Raw genomic sequence first — 18,914 nt, forward strand, 5'->3', positions numbered from 1 at the left:
CGGCAGCGGCGGCGAGTACACCGTGCAAGACGGCTTCGGGTGGACTAACGGGGTGGTGCTAGAACTGTTAGAGAGGTATGGCAAAGAACTGACGATCAAGGAACATTTCCAGATTTCGTTGCCATACGTCCGGCAAATACTGTGAGCTACTGGGCCAGGTCGAGCGGGAATTAGATCGTAAATATTTATGTTCCTCATTGCTATTCAGTGTTGTTTGTTGAATAATTATTTTATGAACTTTATACTTATATTGTTACGTAGTAAAACAAAAGCCGATGCGAATGTTTTCTAGGTGGTCGAGTATACACAGGAATAGTTTTAATATTTCGAATTTACGAGCGAATTGTTTTTTTTTCTGAGTCATGATATTTTTTGACGTGTATTTTTATGTGCTTTGTAAAACATTGTGATAAAATCATGAATGTTAGATAGATCTTAAGTCAAATGTGATATTCGACGATACGATGCGTGGCAAATGGCGTAGTTAAATTTTAATAAATATTATTTTGTTGGACAATTAATCTTATTTCATTTATGTTTTATACAAATCTAAACATTTACAAAATTACCTACGTTTCGTTTGGTGTAAGGTTAGCGTTTGTTTGAGTAAGGTGAGGATATTTAATTTAGATTCATAATTGAATACAGACATCGATTGCAAATATTCCATTGTTGGATAATTATCGAATCTAACGAAGCGCTATCTACTAAGAAAAATTTATATTTAAAATTACAATTTGTAAATTAATAACTCGGTGCTTCGAGTTTTACACAGGTAAAATTGACATATAGAAAAACAGTATAAAGCTATTTTAAACAAAAAACAATGACTAGTGGGCAGCAACCATTAGTTTAATAAAATGTATCATGAAAGTTAAGAATTTCATTGCTCTTTTCTTATCTCGTATGAACTCAATTAAACCACAACAATAGCGACCTCATTAAAAATATACTTTTCAAGTATATCTCGATAAAGTCACGTAATTTCAACACGAAATACACGTATATTCATCATAGAGATTTAAGTTCAAAGAACACAAATCGATACAAAAGTATTGAGTTATTTATGCCAGTCTCATCAAATGTAGCATTACTCATAAACGATAACATTTCCGTATCCGGTTTTCCTTATTCATCATCGATATGGCTACAGGAATCAGTATTGTAATAAATATTTTAATTAATAAAAATATCTTAAACAATTTGATGAATAACAAATTAATAAACGTACCAAAAAAATAAACATGCTCTATGATTTTGATCGTAAGTCAAGTTAAAGACTATGTTTGGATGTTCCACAATAGTATTACTACACAACAGTAACACTTTACTTAATAATAATAGTAATAGATGGCCTGGAAAATAGAAAAGTATACGCACCCTACCGTTACCAAAACGGAAAAAAATCGTGATACTGGTAAGGTAAATTTAGTTAGTTAAACGGAACAAGCTGTTTCAGAATGGACCGATAGATCCAATGGGATTTTTTCCCACTAGTCCGATTGAATCCATCGTAGTCAATCGACCGAATAGAAAAAAGTAGGTCGAACGGCCCAACGGGAAACACCTGTCATTTTCTGAATACATGTGTGATCACTGGATAAATCATAAAGTTACGCAATGTACTTCTCCTTAACTTTAAATTTGGTTTGTGTAAAATTTTATCTATTTTGGCAGGCGTTCATTACCATTTACGTCACCAAAGTTTTCCATACGTGGCGTTTATTCATAAACAATTCATCTGGAGTTCGGCCAAATTATAGAAAATAACAAGTTAAATATAAACCAGTTTAAACAATTTTAATGAATAGCGCCTTAATTGCTTAAGTCAATAAGGGCCACGGCCATAGTTGACGCACATGGCTTTATGTATGGCCGGTAAAGAGAGCGGTCATTCAGTAAGTATCGCTGCCAAAGGGCACAAGATGAAACAAGACACATTAAGAAAGCCATACGACGGTATACTGAAACGAATCTCAAAAGTTTCTTAGCTTCAATCATGTAATTTGACCTTTTAATGGAATTTGGAGTTTAAACGTGGCTCTATATATACTGTAACATATTAAAATGTCGTTTCAATACATGGCCGTTAGTTTTGAACATTAACTAGCAAATGCGATCTTTCGTTTTCTAGAAGTTTAAGAATGTTCGAAGATATTTGTACTGAAGAAAGTACGTAAACAAACGTATCTAAATGTTTTCAACAAACGCGCTTTTCCTAGGTAGTTAGTATTTTCATCTAGTGTAATTCGAAAACTAACCGTTTAACTTTTGCATATAATCCATTTCACTTTGCACAAAATTGGTTTCCACTTGGATTTTATGTTGTTAGTGTATTAGCTTCTAAGAGCACGCGCACACTTTTCTATCACACTAAACTATCGCACAACTGTTTAGTCGTGCTTCGATTTCTTTGATCTTATATGGAGGTGCACACTACTCGATTTTTAGTTGTGCGCATAAACAGTTGAATGGGCTGCGAAACAATCGACAATCGCACACAGTTTAACAGTGGTAGAATCCCCCTTTAACATCTTCGCACGAATTAGCCGGCTCGCCCGGTGTAATACCACGACCACACAGAAAACAGGCGTGAAGTGTAATTCCGCGTTTCGTCTGATGAGTGTGATGCCGGAGGCCTAATTTTAGTCCCTTTCTCTTTCCACCCTTCTCTTAAGAGGAAAGGATGGGAAATAAAAGTGGATTTGACGGTGGAGGGGACGCATAGGAAGGGGATATGTCCTCTTTATGTGCGTCTCCTCCGTCAATTAATGGTAGGCAACGCATCTGCAATTGCGGATGTTTATGGGTAGCGGTCGCTTTCCATTTCGGTAGATTCAGGTGGTCGCTTGCTCGTTGTCACATTACATTGTAAAAAAAAAAGTTGTGCAATAATTTAGTCAATAAAGATATCGTACTAAACTACTAGATTCCATAGTGATTGTTTCAATGTAGGTTGTCATTGATTGTGATTATTATTTCAACGTATAATATTAATTTATGATCAGACATTTCAATTGGTTTAATAGACGTTGTAGTACAAGGTTAATTATTACGAGTTACTCGGCTCTTAGAGAAGTCATTAAAGGGTAATTAAATAGTAAACCATGCTCACTTAGTTATTTATCTAATCGATGGTTATTTACTTACTGTCGTATCATCTTTCTGCTTATCCTACTCCCGTAAGGTCGGCGCAACAGGTTTTTTCCTCCACATAACTCTATCATACGTCATCTCAGTCATCACTCCCTTTATCGGTGTACCCTTCCTCACTCATAACTAACGTTCTCCTTGTAACATGCGATTTCTTCCTCCTCATAACATGCCCATACCACGCTAACCTTTTACCTTTTACTTACTGTCGTATAACTTAAGTTTTGTTTTAAAGTGTAAATTCACAAGGGATGATTAATAAAACATCAAATGGGGTGAAAAATTGTATGTTACTTTGTTTATAAACGAAAAAACAGTCATTGCACAAGTTGTCCTAACTTAACAATTAAACATTAACTTAAAAATATTAACTCAATTCAACATTTTGTTTCACAAAGTCTTACCAATGGCTGCATATAACTTACAAAAACTTCTAATTAATAATAATTACTTAATTAAAATGTTACACAAACACGATACATCGAAATACATTTATTTAAAAATAAGAAAGTAGGAAAAAAAAAACAAGACTGACTTATATGAATACTTTCTTAGGGCTAGTTCACACTAGACTAGTAATTCAGTTTAATAGGAGAATTTTAGCTACTAATAACTCAATACTCGACTAGATCACTAGCCATGGGATCTATGCATTAACCAAAATCGGTCCAGCTGTTTAAACTAGGACAGTGGTCGGCAAACTTCGGCTCTAGAGTCGTATGGCTCTTTGGCTCCTTCAATAGCTCTTTGGCTATGACATACAAAAACTTTCCATGATGCAAGCACATTGTTCACATTAATAAAAACTTTTTAAGACTGAAAAATTTAGTGTATTAAAAATTCACTAAACAAGCGGATTTGGATCCCGAACATTTTATTGTTGACATCATAATTGGCTCTTCGACAATAAGTTTACCGACCACTGAACTAAGGGAAATTCTAATAAAAACAGATAAAACTACCCTCACATAAGGTCTTTTTATTCATGAACATCCAAAGCATCATAACCACAGTCACTCGCCGGAGTGACGTACGGCATATCCATTTGCGTTCCAAACTCAGCCTCGTAAAGGAGCTGCTGGATTTTCAACCTCACTGCAGCATTCTGTTTCGAGTTTAATCTTTTCAATGTCGAGGAACAGCTGAGTAAAAACAGCTCGTCAGGATCTGTTCTGTTGCAGTGACAACCCTCTTCGTCAGTTGACAGGAGACGTTGTTTCTTAGGAGACGGCTGGGAATCCTCATCGTCATCATACTTCGCGTTCACTTCAGCTGCAGGGAAGGATATATCAGGCAGTAGAGAGTTACGTTGCTTTATTTCTTCTTCAGGATCCGAATCTTCGGTATCTTTTTTCGTTGACCTATAAAGATTATAGACAATATTAAATCTACACAACAAAAGTTTTAAAAATACATTGAAAATAAACGCATTCACATCTTAAATGGTATTTAATTATATTTTAAAACTTTGTTACTGGTAACATTATTTTTTAAATACTATTACTATTTTTAAAACCGATTGGATTCCAAAATGATAGATACTAGAAAGGGATCCTTGCAGCAGGATTATAAGAATTGCCATAGTTAGAGATATGTTCCTTAGAGTAGAATTAGAAAGGGAGTAAAAACGGTTACGTGAGACTGTAATTAACAGATCTGAGGCGCTCCTCGTTGTCTAGAGCTCTGGGCGGTGTCCCAGCCGCGACCTAACCTAACGACGGTACTGAAGGTACCTTTTAGTAGTTAATTAACAACGTTTGTAACAGGCTTGGTTTACAGGCTGATGTTCGTATTGAGCTTGCAGTGTGAAGTGTGTAGTGTCAAGTGTGAAGTATGCAGTGTGCAGTGTGAAATGTGAAGTGTACAGTGTGTAGTGTGCAGTGTGAAGTGTGCGGTGTGAAGTGTACAGTGTATAGAGATACCTGAGCACGTCGGTGTCGCACCGTGCCTCGATGTGCGGCAGCAAGAAGCGCATGGCGTGGTGGTAGGACCAGCGCGTGCGGCCGCCGTGCGTGCGCTGTAACTTTATGAACGAGTCCCGCAGCGAACGCCATCGCTTCTTGCACTCGGTTTCTGAAACGAATTCATTATTCTCATTTACTTGGGGGTTCAAAATTACTTTCCCTGACTTGGTATGCCTAATGCCTAACACGTTGAATGCGAGAGAAAAGTTTCTTAACGTCGTAACATAACGTAACTTATATGTATAACAATTATCAGCGGCGCTTATAAAGCGAAGTGTTGTTTTGTTTCAATATTCGGCCTGTAGTTGGGATTATTGATTTTTAAAACAAATATCAAAAAGTTTGTACCGGATACATTGAGTGAATCCCGTACGGCAGTCCAGGCGTCCTCCCTTAGCTTCGTCTTGTTGAAGCCGCTGATTGACTTGTCGTACAGGATAGGATGCTTCTCGATTTCCTTTATCAAATCTATTTCGTTCATTTCTATATATCTTTTACTAACTGTAAAGCAAAAGTGGTAGCACTATGAGACTAGCTGTTGCTCGCGACTTCGTTCCCATGGGATTAAAAAAGTAAAAAACATAGCCTATGTGACTCAGTAATAACATAACTTTTTAATAGTGCAAGGATTTTTGAAAACGGGCCAGTAATGTTTGAGTTATTTCAATTCATACAAAAATCCAAAAATAAGCTCTTTATAATATAAATATTAGTATAGAAAAGTACTGTTTAAATAACAATGTACTCTTTCTTTGCGTCCTATCGGTAATTATGATTGTCTATGGACAGCAATCGCCATTTTGAAGAATTCGTATTGCTTGCTCATTTGCCACTTTATAATATTAAAAATAAATAAATAAGCGTTGTGGTATTTTATCGTCGGTGTTGTTACTAATTTATTAGCATTTTCAAATTATATAGTTTATAATCGTCAATAATTAGTAAAGAAATTTCAACGTTTAGGTATCAAATTATTAAACACGTTCTTTCAAAAGTTAAAGTTTTTTTATATTTGCAAATGATTCGTAGGATCTGGATATATGAATAGTCCGTGTGTCCTAGATGTTAAGGTTGCATTTAGTAATAATGAATTTCAAAACCCAGTAACCCCATCGATCGATTTCAATCCCTCCGAATATGGCTTCCCATAATTTACCTCTGTTATCCCAGTGATGAACACCTCTTCGAAACAAGAACTAAACAGTAACAAATTCCTATTAGAAGTACAGTACACTTAAAACAATAAAAAATGCAAACTATAATTACAAATATTTTCGTATCGACTTCAACTATTAATAATTTACAAAATAGTTTTATGTACAAAAATAACTATTTAATATACGTAAATAGTTTAAAATCTTACCTTGCGACAGCTGATTTATCTTTTTAAATATCTACCGTATGTTTTTAAAGCACTTAGAAAATGTTTGTAATAAAGAAAGCATAAAAAAACTGTAATTAAGGAGTGATTAGGTTATGTTTTTGTAGGGGTGGTAGTGAGTTGCGAGCAGGGCTGTCACTGGTGCCGCGCGGGCCGTGCGCGACGCGCGTATCGAGCGGCGCGGCAAAGCGACGCGTATGCCGCAGTGCTTGTACAATCACCGACGTTGGCGGTGTTATAGTTTCGTTACAGTTGGCACTATTTGTTTAAAAAAAAACACAAATATATATGACACTATGGGAAAACCAATTGGAGACCATCTCATCAAATAAGTTCAGTTGTGTAAGAACGGAACTTATAAACGTACATTTACAAAACACTTACATATGCTTGAAACACATTTATTTTGAGTTCATGATCAGCTTCTCACTATCTTTCTATCCATACGCCCTCATCGTGTAGCTCGAAGTAAAAATTACCTTGCTTTCCGCAACAGAAGTAAACGTAGGCATACAATTAGTGTGCTATCGTTGTTAGCAACTGTGTGTTACCTGAATTGTACTACTAATACAAATTACTAATGCCTAATATTGAATACGATATTATTACATTAGCTGACAATTAACCTTTTATGTTCTACAAATCGTTTACATGTGTGTCATTCATTAAGTAGCACACCGCTATTCACCACGACTGTACCTACGTATAGCTTTGCATATAGGTATTAGAATGAGATTAATATCGTAATTGTATTATGCGATGTGTAGGTTGTTAATCTATATGGTAACGATGTTAACCAAAGACTTTTTAAGTAATAGAAAGCAAGATAAAAATCATGGCATAAGCATGGTACTAGTTTTAGTAAAAATGTTACCTAAATTTTGTCGAAATTATCGTTCAATTTACTAGACTTATATACTGTTGGACCGTTTTTCCATATTTTTTTACTATTATATGATATTAGGTATGTAACAGTTCTTTAAATAAAAAGGAGTAAGCAGAACTTACGAATATTTACTTCACCAAATACTAACTTAGCTAGAGTAGTTACTGTTTTTGGAGGTCCGATATTTTTAATTCAATAATAGCGCCACCTAACGTATTCAGTTGTAAATGTGAACCATCTCAAAACTCGCTATAAACATGACTATGTTATGACAGCGTCAAATACTTCAAATGTTCAGTTAAATTGGTGTGTAGCAGGCCTTACAAGCAAACTCAACATGTGTTTCTGGATAGCCTGTTACTGTGTCGTCAAACGTTAGACAGATGGCGCTATTTCCAAGTTTACTGTAAATTGGAATTACAAAAAAACTTAAATAAAAGTCTTATTAGTTTCATATAATATTTTAATGTTTTACTACAACTATCAGTCAATAATTAAAATATTAAAATAATTCATTTCAAATTTAAACTGTAATAAAAAATATAGAGTTCTCATTTATGACTATTTTTGTATTTGGTTGTACAAAGTTATAGTAAATTAATAAAACTGGAGTGTGCAATGCTTGTAACTAAAACTGTACTAAGATATATATAAAAAAAAAGAAAAGAACAAAAGACAAACTGTGCAAAAAAGAGTGTGGACCAAGAGTCTGTAGATGTGGATTCTAAAAAAAATATATAAAAAAGGATGTTTTATATATAACATTTTACAATTCATATATTAAAAAACGACCTTCATTATGGCATTACACAGCCAGTGTTATTTTTATATAAAATATATTGTACAGAAAACATGTTAATAAATTAATATAAAACATAATAGACATGATTATTAAAATATATTTCTTTTACTTGAACTTATTAAAAGATAACCTATATTATTATAATAAGGCGTAAACACACACTTTTTTGTTGCCTAAAATGTCACAAATATGAAAGTCTAGTCACAGTACCTACTTCACACAGCCTCACTTTACTCCAAATGTCTTTTGTTAAATTCAGAGCCTGTTGTACCACTGGCTGATAGAGGCTCAGATAGATTGAAAATGACGTCACTCTCAGATAAGGTAACAAAATCTGATATTTCCATCACATATTTTACATAGATTGTTATCAGACGATTTACAATTTGGTGGGACAGGCCCTAAAATTTGTAAAGAACTTTTGTTGAAATAAAATAAACAATGACTGCAGAAATAATTTCAAATGCTTATCTACAAAACCTGAATTATTTTGTGGTAAAACAAATATCAGTCACTTTCTGATTTAAATTTCTTTTTCACACCATCAGTAATTTTCTCTATATGTTTTTTAATTTCTTTGTTATGAACCATTTTCATGTGAGATTCCAGATCTTTTTTCTTATAGAAACCTACACCACAATCGCAGATGTTCGGGAAAGGATAATGTAAAACGGAATGGAGTTTGACACTGTCCTTTGAGACAAATCTTAGATGACAATGGTCACATTGGAATTTCTTTTCATAACTAGGATTTCTGCCATAGAAGCTCCTATATTTTTCGATTCTCTCTTCAGGCCTGGAAAACCAATGAAAGTTAAGGTGGCCACTTGAACAAATATGGTTTTTTATTGGGGTACTAGCTTTTGCTTGACTTCGAAATTAAAAATATCCAGTATTACCTATAGTATGTTACATTTAAGTACGTTAGTCTATGACAATGTAGGTTTCTAATGGTGAAAGAATTTACAAAATGGGTCCAGTAGTTTTGAGTTTACCTTTTCTATTACCATGTTAACATAAGTAAAAGAGACTGACTCAATACTTTAAAATATTATAAACATATACTTACATGCTTTTCAAATCGTGCTTCATTTTATGAAGTTTATAATCTTTTCGTTTTGTAAAGCCTTTATTGCATTTTTTGCATGCAATTATTTTAATCCGATCTAACTTTACCACAGCCATAGTCATCTGCAAAATTGTTACTTTTAGAGAAATCAATTATAGTGAAATACAAGAAAATGAGCTAAGTCACATTAGGAACTCACTTCCAGTAAGTCTCGAGGCTTCATACTCTACGTATCCTGTTTAAATCATGAATATGAATCTTGTCTATCAAAACAATCACTTGTTAGATTTATTTCACATAATAAATAAATATAGATAAAATCGTATAATCTAAAACAGGACATCGCAACGATGTTATTATTTTTTATTCCACTTGAAGTAAAAAATAAATGACATTTAAGCTCAGGGTAATAGTGACATAGCTTGTCAGTTCACTTCCCGTCTTTACTTTTCGCATGTTTCGTGGTTTGTTAATGTTATTCCATGAAAAAAGTAATGAAAGTGTTGAAAAGTAGTGCAAGGGAGTTTTTTTAAAGTAGGAGATAATTTTATCGCAAAGAAGTAGGGGGTCCAGTAATTCCATTTGAAAATACGAATCATGTTATATCTGTTGTAACGAAAATGTGTTACCCTTTGTTATTTCACGAAATTGCCTAACTCCCGAGCGGACGCATGTATAATACGTTTAGTTTTTGTAATGTAGGGGTGTTATTGAAACGGCCAATGTAATGTTAATAAAACGGCGGTTGGTACTGGACTGATTTATTTTTAGTGAATGGACGGTACATTATATGGAGATACCCTCATATATACCACACTTTTGTAATTTCAAAATATTTTATATAGTAATTGACATAAATTTTTTCAAAATGCGATGATCGAACCCTTAATTGTAACCTTTTTTGTCCAACTGGAAGTCTTCTTCCTTCTTTGTGCAACTGGAAGCCTTCGTGACATAAATTACATATTTACTTACGTAAGAAAATTACTGTGTATTCAGTAATGTATCAAAAACGAATTGTCTGATAATTTTAAAACGCACAGTTCAAACCACTTGTGCGTTGTTTGTAAACAACAAATAATCGTTAAGGTTTCTATTATTCTGTAGATAAGCGCTAATTACGACAATTTCTATTATGTTAAGGCTATTCCTTCCCTAACTGTCTAAAGATAGTGCTAAAAGTTTGCTACAAAATTTCTTTAACTATAGAGCCTTCTCCCCAGAAAACGAAATCTGGGGCATTTCTCAATTACATCGTAAGTTACAAGTATTTACTTTACAATTTGCGTTTTCATTTTCAAAAGGAAAGAAGTTCCCCATAATGTAGACATAATACCTTGCTGGCAACCCTAAATGCTCAGAGGCGCCCTCCTGTAAATGTCAAAAAGGTGCCACAAAATCCTTGCGGTCAAGTGTTACTAGCTCAAAAAGTTATTATGTATTGAATTAAAAAAGATATACTAGAAAACAGGGAGTGGAAAAAACCCTTAAATTCATGGATCTTAATAATTAAGTTTATTAGGAGAAAATAATATTTGTGAGGTCTTTAAATCAGCAACATTTTTTTTTAAGTGTAATGACTTGGCAACAACAAAACATACGTCAATTTGTTTAAAAAAAAAACTGATTTAATTTTACGAACGGTTATTGCTTTTGCCTTTGAAAAGTTTATTGTAATTTCTATTAATCTCAACTATAACATGAACATTTCAGGCTTCTCATCAAAGGGCCTGATGGAAAAACATTCAAAACGTAGCGATCGAGTGAAAACTTTTGTAAGAATTTAACGCTATCAACTACTTAAAAATTAAGGTTATGTATGTTTTTGATTAAATTACTTTGTTTTGCAGGTTTTACCAAACAAATGTTTCGAAAAGCACGTCGCATGTGCATGGAGGCGTGGAAATACTTTCACAATTTATCCACGAAGTCAAACTGTTAGTAAAAACCAAGGCAATATAAGTGATAACAAAATCTTGAAAGTGAGACAAGAAATTCTTCTTTTCATTCCCATACTAAGAAAGCTTATAAGTGATTCAAACGGTGTATTTCTTACATTGCAAAAAGTTGCGGAGAACACAAATTCGGACAATCAGGTGGAATTTTGGAAAATTTCCCGCCAATATAGATCGATCGTACGGTCAGTCATCGAGAATCTGCAAGAAGCCGCAGAGGAAGAGTCTGACGCTTTAGAAAAGAACAGTTTAAATTCCTACGCAACGATTTTTTACTCAATAGAATGTATATGGCATCTCTGCGAGATATTGTTTATAAAAAACATTCCTGGTGATGTGGTCTTGCCATTTTTGTTAGAATGGGTTTGTTGTCACTTCCCAAGCCACGATCAGACCGCGGCACAGTTGCTGGAGGCTAGGGAGCGAGGTTCAGAAGACCATCCAGAATATTGGGATACTGTTGTTAGTTTGATTATTCAAGGAAGAATTGATGATGCCAGAGATCTTCTACGACTGCATTCTGCTTCTGAGTCAGCTGAATTCAAGCTTGTTGCTAATTCTCTGCGCACTATGCCTGTCTATAATGTAAGTTGAAATAAATAATTTGTTCAATTTGTTCTGTGTAATGTTTAATACTTGGCAGAAGAATTTAAAATAAAGTTTGTTTTAATAAAGCATGTTTAAGTATGTTTTTATACATTTTCAGATTTATGGTGGCATATCAAGTGGGGAGTTTACAATAGTGTGGAAGCACTGGCAGGCGGAGTGCAGGGCCATTCTGAACAGTCAGTCTTTGAGCTCACAGCCTCATTTACAACTTATTATGAGAGTAAGTACAATAAAAATACTTTATTTATATTTATTTTAAAACAAATCATAGATTACATGAATCTTCATCCTGTTTTGAAAATCAAATTTACTTGCAAAAGTTTAAATCAGTGATTCTCAACCTTTTTTTTGTTGCGGCACATATTTAACGATTTCAAAATTTGGTAGCACACAAAGAAAAAGATAAAAATTATTTACTTACTACAACACACTATCTAACTAGTTTATGACAAATATATGAAAAATTTGGCGGCACACTTTTGAAAAGTGCTGCGGCACAATGGTTGAGAATCACTGGTTTAGATGGATGGATGGATGTTAGAAGGTAAGCCTGGGATGGCTTTATGAATCTCAATGAAATATAGCATAAATTTAGAAGTCTGGAAGAATTCATATGCTTCCTATAGTTTTTTTTAATTCTGCACGCATGAAGTTGCAGACAAAAGTTAGTATAAAATAAAACAAAGAAATATTATCTATACCAGATACTGATTGGGGAGTACACAGCGTTTGAATCTATCTGCTCGAAATATCCATCGTGGTTCTACCTGCTGGGCGGGTATGTGCTGTTCACTCGGCCGTGGGCCCGCAAGCGCGAGCTGGCGGACGCGGCGGCGGCCTGCGCGGGGCTCGGCGCTGCGCACGCGCACTCCCACCTCGACACCGTCATACGCGCTCTGCTCGAAGGTGACCTGCATCAGGTAACTTCCGAAGACACAGAAGACAGGCATGAAGTGGGAACAAAATGTTTTTTTTTATTACATCTGTAATGTTTAGTAGACTACCCAGCTGAGTGGTCAGTATTTGTAAACTCAGTGCTGTGTCTAGATACTCACTTAGAACCTATTCTATTTACTAAGATTAGTAACCACCTTAGACAAAGTAACATTCGATTCAACATGACCGAAAAGTCAAAAATGTATGAAAGTGACAATATAATTTGCTAAGTCACATGCTTGTCACATATACATTTTGGTACTTTTTGACACATTTTGTTGATTCTACAAGGAACATCACTAATCGAAAGTTGTCTATGGGGGCAGCTCTCCTTCCGAGAGGTGTAGGGAAGAAATAGCTGATGTTTTGTTTTTAAATTATAGGTGATCAGTGAAATACAACAAATGTCAGATAACGGCTGGTTTGCAACACATTTGACCGATATGCTGTACCACTGCGGCAAGCTGCAAGTGTTGGATGAACACCAGACTGAGTAAGTACTAGGAATCTTTTTTATCTTCGTTAAGGTAGTGCTTGACCACAAAGAAGATGGTACAACACTAGTTTAGTAGATAGCTTACTCTTCTTTTGAAGGCCCCTACGTCACATTTGGACAGAGAAACAGACTCCGGGAACTTGTTCCAATCCCTAGCGATATAAGAAAAAATATAAGAAACGATAATAAAACAAATCTTGATGAAATTTGCTACAGTCTGTAATTTGACAATAAGTCTCACGGATGGAATCGCAGTTAAAAGCTATTTTATTATGTTTTATTTATTAAATTACCTTGTGCAAATAAATTTCATTTGTTAAGTTTAAGTAAAATTAAGTGACATAAACTTAATAAAGTAGTTCCAATCTAATCAAATCAATTTATACATTTTTTACACCATTTGAAAGCTTATGTCACAGGCTGTATTTTTTACTATTTTTTTTAATTCCACGCGGACGAAGTCGCGAGCTCCAGCTAGTATTTACAATATTTTTACAATGTGTTATGTGGTGTACATAATAGCATGCGAAATTACAATGAAATAAAAGAAAAATATTATAAGACCAATTAAAAAAGAATTGTAAGAATTTAAAATAACACTTATGAAGCCTTCCTCAAGCGAGTTATATTTGATGTTGAATGTGTCAGCATGAATCTAGGGAAGGCCTGTATCGAAGGATAACCTGACAAAGCTGGAAGCTAAAAATAACTTATATACATAGTGTTTTTTTGAATTCCACTATTTTTTTTTTGTAAATATCACATGTTAGAGTTAAATCTTTGTAATAAAATGTCAGGGAATGAAGGTTTATCTTATGTCAGTATGCGCAAGCGCGTGCGCGACAGCCTGGTGCTGGAGTACGGGTCGCTGGTGCTGGGGGGCGGCGCGTGCGGCGCGCGCGGCGCGTGGGGCGCGGGGCTGTCGTACCTGGCGGCCAGCGCGCCCGAGGGCCCGCGCCGCGCCGCGCTGCTGCTGGAGCGCCTGCCGCTGCACACCGACGAGAAGGCGATGCGCGTCATCGCTGAAGCCAAGAAGTACGACCTCCTCGATGTCGGTAAGTAACTATTTATCGCCTGTTACCTTAATGAAATAAAATTTGTGTACTTTCTTCACTGTTTACCCCTAAACATCGTAACGGAGTAGTGGACATTGCTGTAAAATGTCCACAATTCAATATTAAATACGAAGTACCTAATTTTACCCAAGATGGGAAGGGGACGTGGATTTGACGGTGGAGACGCCCAGGAAGGGGAAATATCCACTTTATGTGCGTCGCCTCCTCCGTCTATGCTATTTCTGATGTCTCTGGGCAGCGGTCGCTTCGCCTTTTTGGCGTAGTCGGGTGGCCGCTTGCTCGATAATTGATATATAATAAGAGTAGGTCTTGCCTTCGGAAACACAGTTGTTACAATTATGTCAGGAGACAGCCCCCAATGAATTTTGTAAAAGGGTTTTTTGTCCAATAGAGAGTTTTTTTATCATTATTAGTGACCCTGTAGTTGTGTGTGCGATGCGCAGTGCAGACGGTGTGCGCGTGCATGAGCGCGCGCGCGCGGCGGGCGGGGCGCGTGGGCGCGGCGCTGGCGTGGGCGGGGCGCGGGCGCGGCGCGGCGCAGTGCGCGGGCGCGGCGCACGCGGCGCTGCGGGCCTACTGCGGGGGCGCGCCGCTGCCCGCCGCAGACATGCTGCTCAGCGCCGGCCCCACGCTGCTCATGGACGACACCTTGCTGCTGCTAGGTAACACAACACAACACATCATGCAGTCCCTTAACTTTCAAATGCGTGTTGTTATATATAGTATTTTTTATTACTTTTCCTTTATACCGATCTTGCATTTGATAGTTTTTTTTTTAAATGTTTTTTTAGGTTTAAGTTTTTAACACTAGCTGTTGATGCGACTTCGTCAGCGTGAAATCAAAAATATAGCCTATGTTACTCACAGATAAATTACCTTTCTAACGGTAAAAGAATTTTTAAAATCGTCCCAATAGTTTTCGCTTTATTTCAATACATACAAAAATACAAATCTTTCCGCTTTGTAATATTAGTATAGATATATGTTTAAGTATAAATTTATTTTGTAATGTCTAGTGATTCAATAGTTTCAGGTTGACCTATGTTTTAACGGAGTAAAACTTAAGTTATCAAACTTTTTATGAAAACCAACCTATATTTATCTGTTTAGTTACAAAATCCACTATCATTGAGTCATATGGTTGTAATTTATTTATTGTTTCAGGCAAATACAGCGATTTCCACAGATTGTATAATAACAAAGAATTCAAAAAGGCAGCGAAACTGTTAATTTCTTTAATCACATCCAAAATTGCACCGGAATAGTGAGTTACACATTTATCATTTCATAAAGTTTTATTAATGTAAGGTACAAATAAACTTATTGAAATAAACAATTTTCAGCTTCTGGGAGACGTTATTGCTGGACACTTTGCCGCTGCTGGAGTCAGAGGAACCAGTGTTCTCCTCCACAGAGACTTACGAGATCTTACTCTGCCTGGAGCTGAGGACGAAGCTGCTGACGGGGGAGAAGGCGGACCTGTTGCGCCTGGCCTGCGTCAGGAACTTGGCCAGGACTGTCCTGATGGACGGTGCTGAAGAATGAAAGTATAGGAAGTGTTCATACTAAGTGATAATTGTGATAAAGTGCATTGAAGTTGGAGTCAGTGATGTAACCAATAAGTACATCAAACAATCCATACTTGAATTTTATCTTCACAAAAGGAAGTTTTTAGAGCTTACAGGCCTGTCCCACATAATTGTAAATAGTCTGATAACAATCTAACATGTAAAACATGTGATGGAAATATCGGATTTTGTTCCCTTATCTGACGTGATTTTTAAGCTATCTGAGCCTCTATCAGCCAGTTGTGGGACAGGCCCTAATAATAATGTGTGGTACTGGGCGTCTCCAGGTAAGGGGGTAGTGTAACCAGTTACCCCCACTATCTACTAAAATTGCGAAAAAATTCAAGATATTAAGGTTCCTACAATCTCTAGATTTGGCGATAACTCAAAATAACTTGTGATTTTGTAATTAAAGCATTCTCTTGTGAATTAAAAAGTTATTTTACTACTAGCCTATCCTTGACCGTCGACCTGCCCCTCCACAGCTGGCGACGCCCATAGTTGTATAACATGTACCAGTGTGTAAATTATGTCTTAGTTCACTGTCATTTTGATCAATTTTGACTAATGATGTATCAGTTACAATTGTTATTAATGATTGTGTAAACATTTTGAATTGTCATTAACTTTGTGTATAACTACTTGTATATTTAAAAAAAATAAAATATTTTGTAACAACTTCGAAAAATTAGCATAAATGCGTTATTAAAATGATCTAACAATGATTTTTGATTTTTTATTTTTATTAAAATTTATATGATTTATAATATTTTTATTTATATTATCTATACTCTCTGTAAACTGAAAACTGCAACAAATCCAAACCATTCCCATCTCTATCAGAATAAGCGTTTTACAACAGAAGGGAGCAAACAAGTGGTTGAAGCATATGTTTTTTGACATATAACCAGTTTCAGTGTGTTACAAAGTACTCTGTGCATATAACAGAGAGAATTGCAGATACACAGCCGGCCTTTGAGAAAGAGATACGCTCGCGTCTTGATGGACTCCAAGGTCGTACAGACCATTCTACAAGATGGCTGTGCAGGTGAGGAAGTTCCGCGAGACTATCAACATTGCGAAATACTAGAAATTCAGGCGGTGTGAATGAAAAGTGGTGTACGGTTCAAAATATTTACGAATACTCTCCTTGGTCATCATCTTCCTACATATCTTACTCCCGTAGGGTCGGCGCAACAGGTTTTTGCCTTCAAAAAACCTCTATCATACGTCATTTCAGTCATCACTCCCTTGATCATGTCACCTTTCACGCAATCCATCCATCACTTGCACATCTCTCTAGGATGGATAGGTTATTGTAATGGCGTAAATCAAATCGGCACCAAATATCACATTTCGTAGCCTCCCCGTTTATAGATTGTGTAGTTGTCAATGACAATTCTCAATTGAGAATTGAGAATTGTCATTGACAACTACACAAATACATTAATTAATGTCAAAAATGAAATTGTATTGGAAGTGAATTTACATAATCAGTTTGAAAAATTATGAATTATAAATGATTGAGTGTCAAAAAAAGAAAGAGGATAAGGGGAATTCAAAAACCTGCGAGTTAGTAATATTTCTAATGATATTATCAAAGCCTTGTGTTCTTCCGATTGCTATACGTCTGTCAAATTTCATGGAGATCCGGTCAGCCGTTTAGGAGATGCTTTCTGACAAACATCCATCCAAAGTTATAAACTTTCCCATTTATTATATCAGTAACACTAGTAATAGTAATATAATGTATAACTGGTAGTTGTCGACCGATCTGTAAATACCGGAGGCGGACATGGAAGGGCGTGGAGCTAAAAACTTCGGCAGAGGTGTTGGCCGAAAAAGAGCTAAAGGAGGAGAAGCCAGTAAAGCCTATTGTAAGTAAACAGTAAATGCCGTTATCACCTAAGGAAGACACATGCCAGTTGCTGGTACAATTTCTCGAACTTGATACTGGCATGTAGAAACACTAACTGGCATGCCAATATTTAGCCGCTTCTAGCTCCGTCAAGCAAGTTGACAGAGGGGTCGAGGAGGGTCATTTCGCTGGCATGTATACGCATTACGGCAGTAGCTCTCGCGTGCCAGTATTTGGCATGTCATTTACTACTCCATTTTACTAATTGGATACATTTTGCAGAAAATACATCCAATGAAACCATGCGAAAAATGGGTAAAATCACGTGAAATTATCCCTGAGGTAAAAGTGAAGAAACCCAGCATTGTGAATATATGCGAGGCGCCGATCGCCGACACGGCGCCCACGCCCTATATGGAGTACGCTAAACTGGCCAAGAAAATTGGTACGCCGCACTCAATTTTTAATACGAATAATGGCGGGCAGGATGCGAACTTACATTTTCACGATTGCTTATGTTTTACTTTTGCTTAACCTTCCCTAGCATTATCTGAATGTGATCAATGTTTCTCCTGGTTCCATACCCCGGCAAGGGATAACGGAAATGTTGTCCAGGTGCATGGGACTCTGTGCGCAAGACGTGCCTGTTCTGTTCGTGCCCGGGTTGCTGCGCGTGCTCGGCGCGGGAGTACGCGCTGGGGGAGGAGGGCGCGGGCCAACGCCGGCGCGCTATGGCAGACTTCGACAAACGAGTGCGCGACGATTGCAAAATCATGCGTATCATGTACAATGACATTAATTTATAAAAAATGTATTTTCCTACAATATTTTATCGTTGTTTATTATTTTGGTTAATATCGTCAGATGTAACTCTTAGATTAATAGATAGTGTTAGCGAAAGGCTCATACCGAAAAGTGTGTGATGTACTTACCTTGATTTAAGTCGAGATCAGTTTGCTGTATCAACTATCAAAAGAGAAATATTGCAAGATGTGGAGCATAAAATAAAACTCACCAACAATAATCTTGATAATTTTTAATCTTAAGACATGAAACTATAATTACTTATGAATAAAACTGAAACTGATAATTCAGTAATATCCTAGAGATCATTTTCACAGAGCAGGCTGTCAGGGCTCTTTTCACAGATGAAGGCGTATT

The 18,914-nt window shown here is 36.2% G+C and overlaps 4 protein-coding genes across 7 annotated transcripts; 2 read left to right on the forward strand and 2 right to left on the reverse strand.

The window, feature by feature from the left end:
* Positions 1–3,558: 3,558 nt before the first annotated feature.
* LOC106107046 (transcription factor Adf-1-like) lies at positions 3,559–6,520 on the reverse strand. 3 transcript variants are annotated; one of them, XM_013287726.1, is made up of 4 exons: positions 6,481–6,520; positions 5,466–5,618; positions 5,076–5,226; positions 3,559–4,514 (listed from the first exon to the last, which is right to left on the reverse strand). In XM_013287726.1, the coding sequence occupies exons 2-4, from the start codon at positions 5,596–5,598 to the stop codon at positions 4,133–4,135; spliced, it is 666 nt and encodes a 221-aa protein (XP_013143180.1). In that variant the 5' UTR covers positions 5,599–5,618; positions 6,481–6,520; the 3' UTR covers positions 3,559–4,132. The 3 variants fall into 3 exon arrangements, with proteins under 3 accessions (XP_013143180.1, XP_013143182.1, XP_013143181.1); XM_013287728.1 differs by lacking the exon at positions 6,481–6,520 and adding an exon at positions 6,274–6,345; XM_013287727.1 differs by lacking the exon at positions 6,481–6,520 and having other exon boundaries at positions 5,466–5,695.
* A 2,026-nt stretch (positions 6,521–8,546) lies between these two features.
* On the reverse strand, positions 8,547–9,897 carry LOC106107005 (gastrula zinc finger protein XlCGF8.2DB-like). Of its 2 annotated transcripts, XR_001225833.1 has the most exons (4): positions 9,455–9,897; positions 9,256–9,377; positions 8,667–8,982; positions 8,547–8,587 (listed from the first exon to the last, which is right to left on the reverse strand). XR_001225833.1 is itself a non-coding variant. In XM_013287672.1 (3 exons), exons 1-3 carry the CDS (start codon positions 9,476–9,478, stop codon positions 8,694–8,696), a joined length of 435 nt encoding a protein of 144 aa, XP_013143126.1. In that variant the 5' UTR covers positions 9,479–9,889; the 3' UTR covers positions 8,575–8,693. The 2 variants fall into 2 exon arrangements, 1 of the variants encoding a protein (XP_013143126.1); XM_013287672.1 differs by having other exon boundaries at positions 8,575–8,982; positions 9,455–9,889.
* A 965-nt stretch (positions 9,898–10,862) lies between these two features.
* LOC106107404 (nuclear pore complex protein Nup85) lies at positions 10,863–16,613 on the forward strand. Its single transcript, XM_013288249.1, has 9 exons — positions 10,863–11,030; positions 11,106–11,795; positions 11,917–12,039; positions 12,524–12,739; positions 13,139–13,248; positions 14,074–14,306; positions 14,771–14,989; positions 15,492–15,591; positions 15,671–16,613. Exons 1-9 carry the CDS (start codon positions 10,956–10,958, stop codon positions 15,870–15,872), a joined length of 1,968 nt encoding a protein of 655 aa, XP_013143703.1. The 5' UTR covers positions 10,863–10,955; the 3' UTR covers positions 15,873–16,613.
* A 715-nt stretch (positions 16,614–17,328) lies between these two features.
* LOC106107075 lies at positions 17,329–18,585 on the forward strand. Its single transcript, XM_013287777.1, has 4 exons — positions 17,329–17,467; positions 17,658–17,772; positions 18,036–18,198; positions 18,369–18,585. Exons 1-4 carry the CDS (start codon positions 17,415–17,417, stop codon positions 18,557–18,559), a joined length of 522 nt encoding a protein of 173 aa, XP_013143231.1. The 5' UTR covers positions 17,329–17,414; the 3' UTR covers positions 18,560–18,585.
* Positions 18,586–18,914: the final 329 nt, after the last annotated feature.

The sequence above is a fragment of the Papilio polytes genome, unplaced genomic scaffold, assembly GCF_000836215.1.
Source record: "Papilio polytes unplaced genomic scaffold, Ppol_1.0 DF822067.1, whole genome shotgun sequence".
NCBI classification, from domain to species: domain Eukaryota; kingdom Metazoa; phylum Arthropoda; class Insecta; order Lepidoptera; family Papilionidae; genus Papilio; species Papilio polytes.

Excerpts from the sequence above, each read along its gene's own strand:
- LOC106107046 (XM_013287726.1), bottom strand. The coding sequence starts at position 5,598 with ATGAACGAAATAGATTTGATAAAGGAAATCGAGAAGCATCCTATCCTG. Across the intron at positions 5,227-5,465 it reads GGATTCACTCAATGTATCCG|AAACCGAGTGCAAGAAGCGA; the intron begins GTACAAACTTTT and ends AATTCGTTTCAG. Across the intron at positions 4,515-5,075 it reads TGCGACACCGACGTGCTCAG|GTCAACGAAAAAAGATACCG; the intron begins GTATCTCTATAC and ends TAATCTTTATAG.
- LOC106107005 (XM_013287672.1), bottom strand. The coding sequence starts at position 9,478 with ATGAAGCCTCGAGACTTACTGGAA. Across the intron at positions 9,378-9,454 it reads AGCCTCGAGACTTACTGGAA|ATGACTATGGCTGTGGTAAA; the intron begins GTGAGTTCCTAA and ends ACAATTTTGCAG. Across the intron at positions 8,983-9,255 it reads AAGCACGATTTGAAAAGCAT|GCCTGAAGAGAGAATCGAAA; the intron begins GTAAGTATATGT and ends TTGGTTTTCCAG.
- LOC106107404 (XM_013288249.1), top strand. The coding sequence starts at position 10,956 with ATGAACATTTCAGGCTTCTCATCAAAGGGCCTGATGGAAAAACATTCA. Across the intron at positions 12,740-13,138 it reads TCGAAGGTGACCTGCATCAG|GTGATCAGTGAAATACAACA; the intron begins GTAACTTCCGAA and ends TTTAAATTATAG. Across the intron at positions 15,592-15,670 it reads TCCAAAATTGCACCGGAATA|CTTCTGGGAGACGTTATTGC; the intron begins GTGAGTTACACA and ends AACAATTTTCAG.
- LOC106107075 (XM_013287777.1), top strand. The coding sequence starts at position 17,415 with ATGATTGAGTGTCAAAAAAAGAAAGAGGATAAGGGGAATTCAAAAACC. Across the intron at positions 17,468-17,657 it reads GGGAATTCAAAAACCTGCGA|TTGTCGACCGATCTGTAAAT; the intron begins GTTAGTAATATT and ends TATAACTGGTAG. Across the intron at positions 18,199-18,368 it reads TAAACTGGCCAAGAAAATTG|GTGCATGGGACTCTGTGCGC; the intron begins GTACGCCGCACT and ends AATGTTGTCCAG.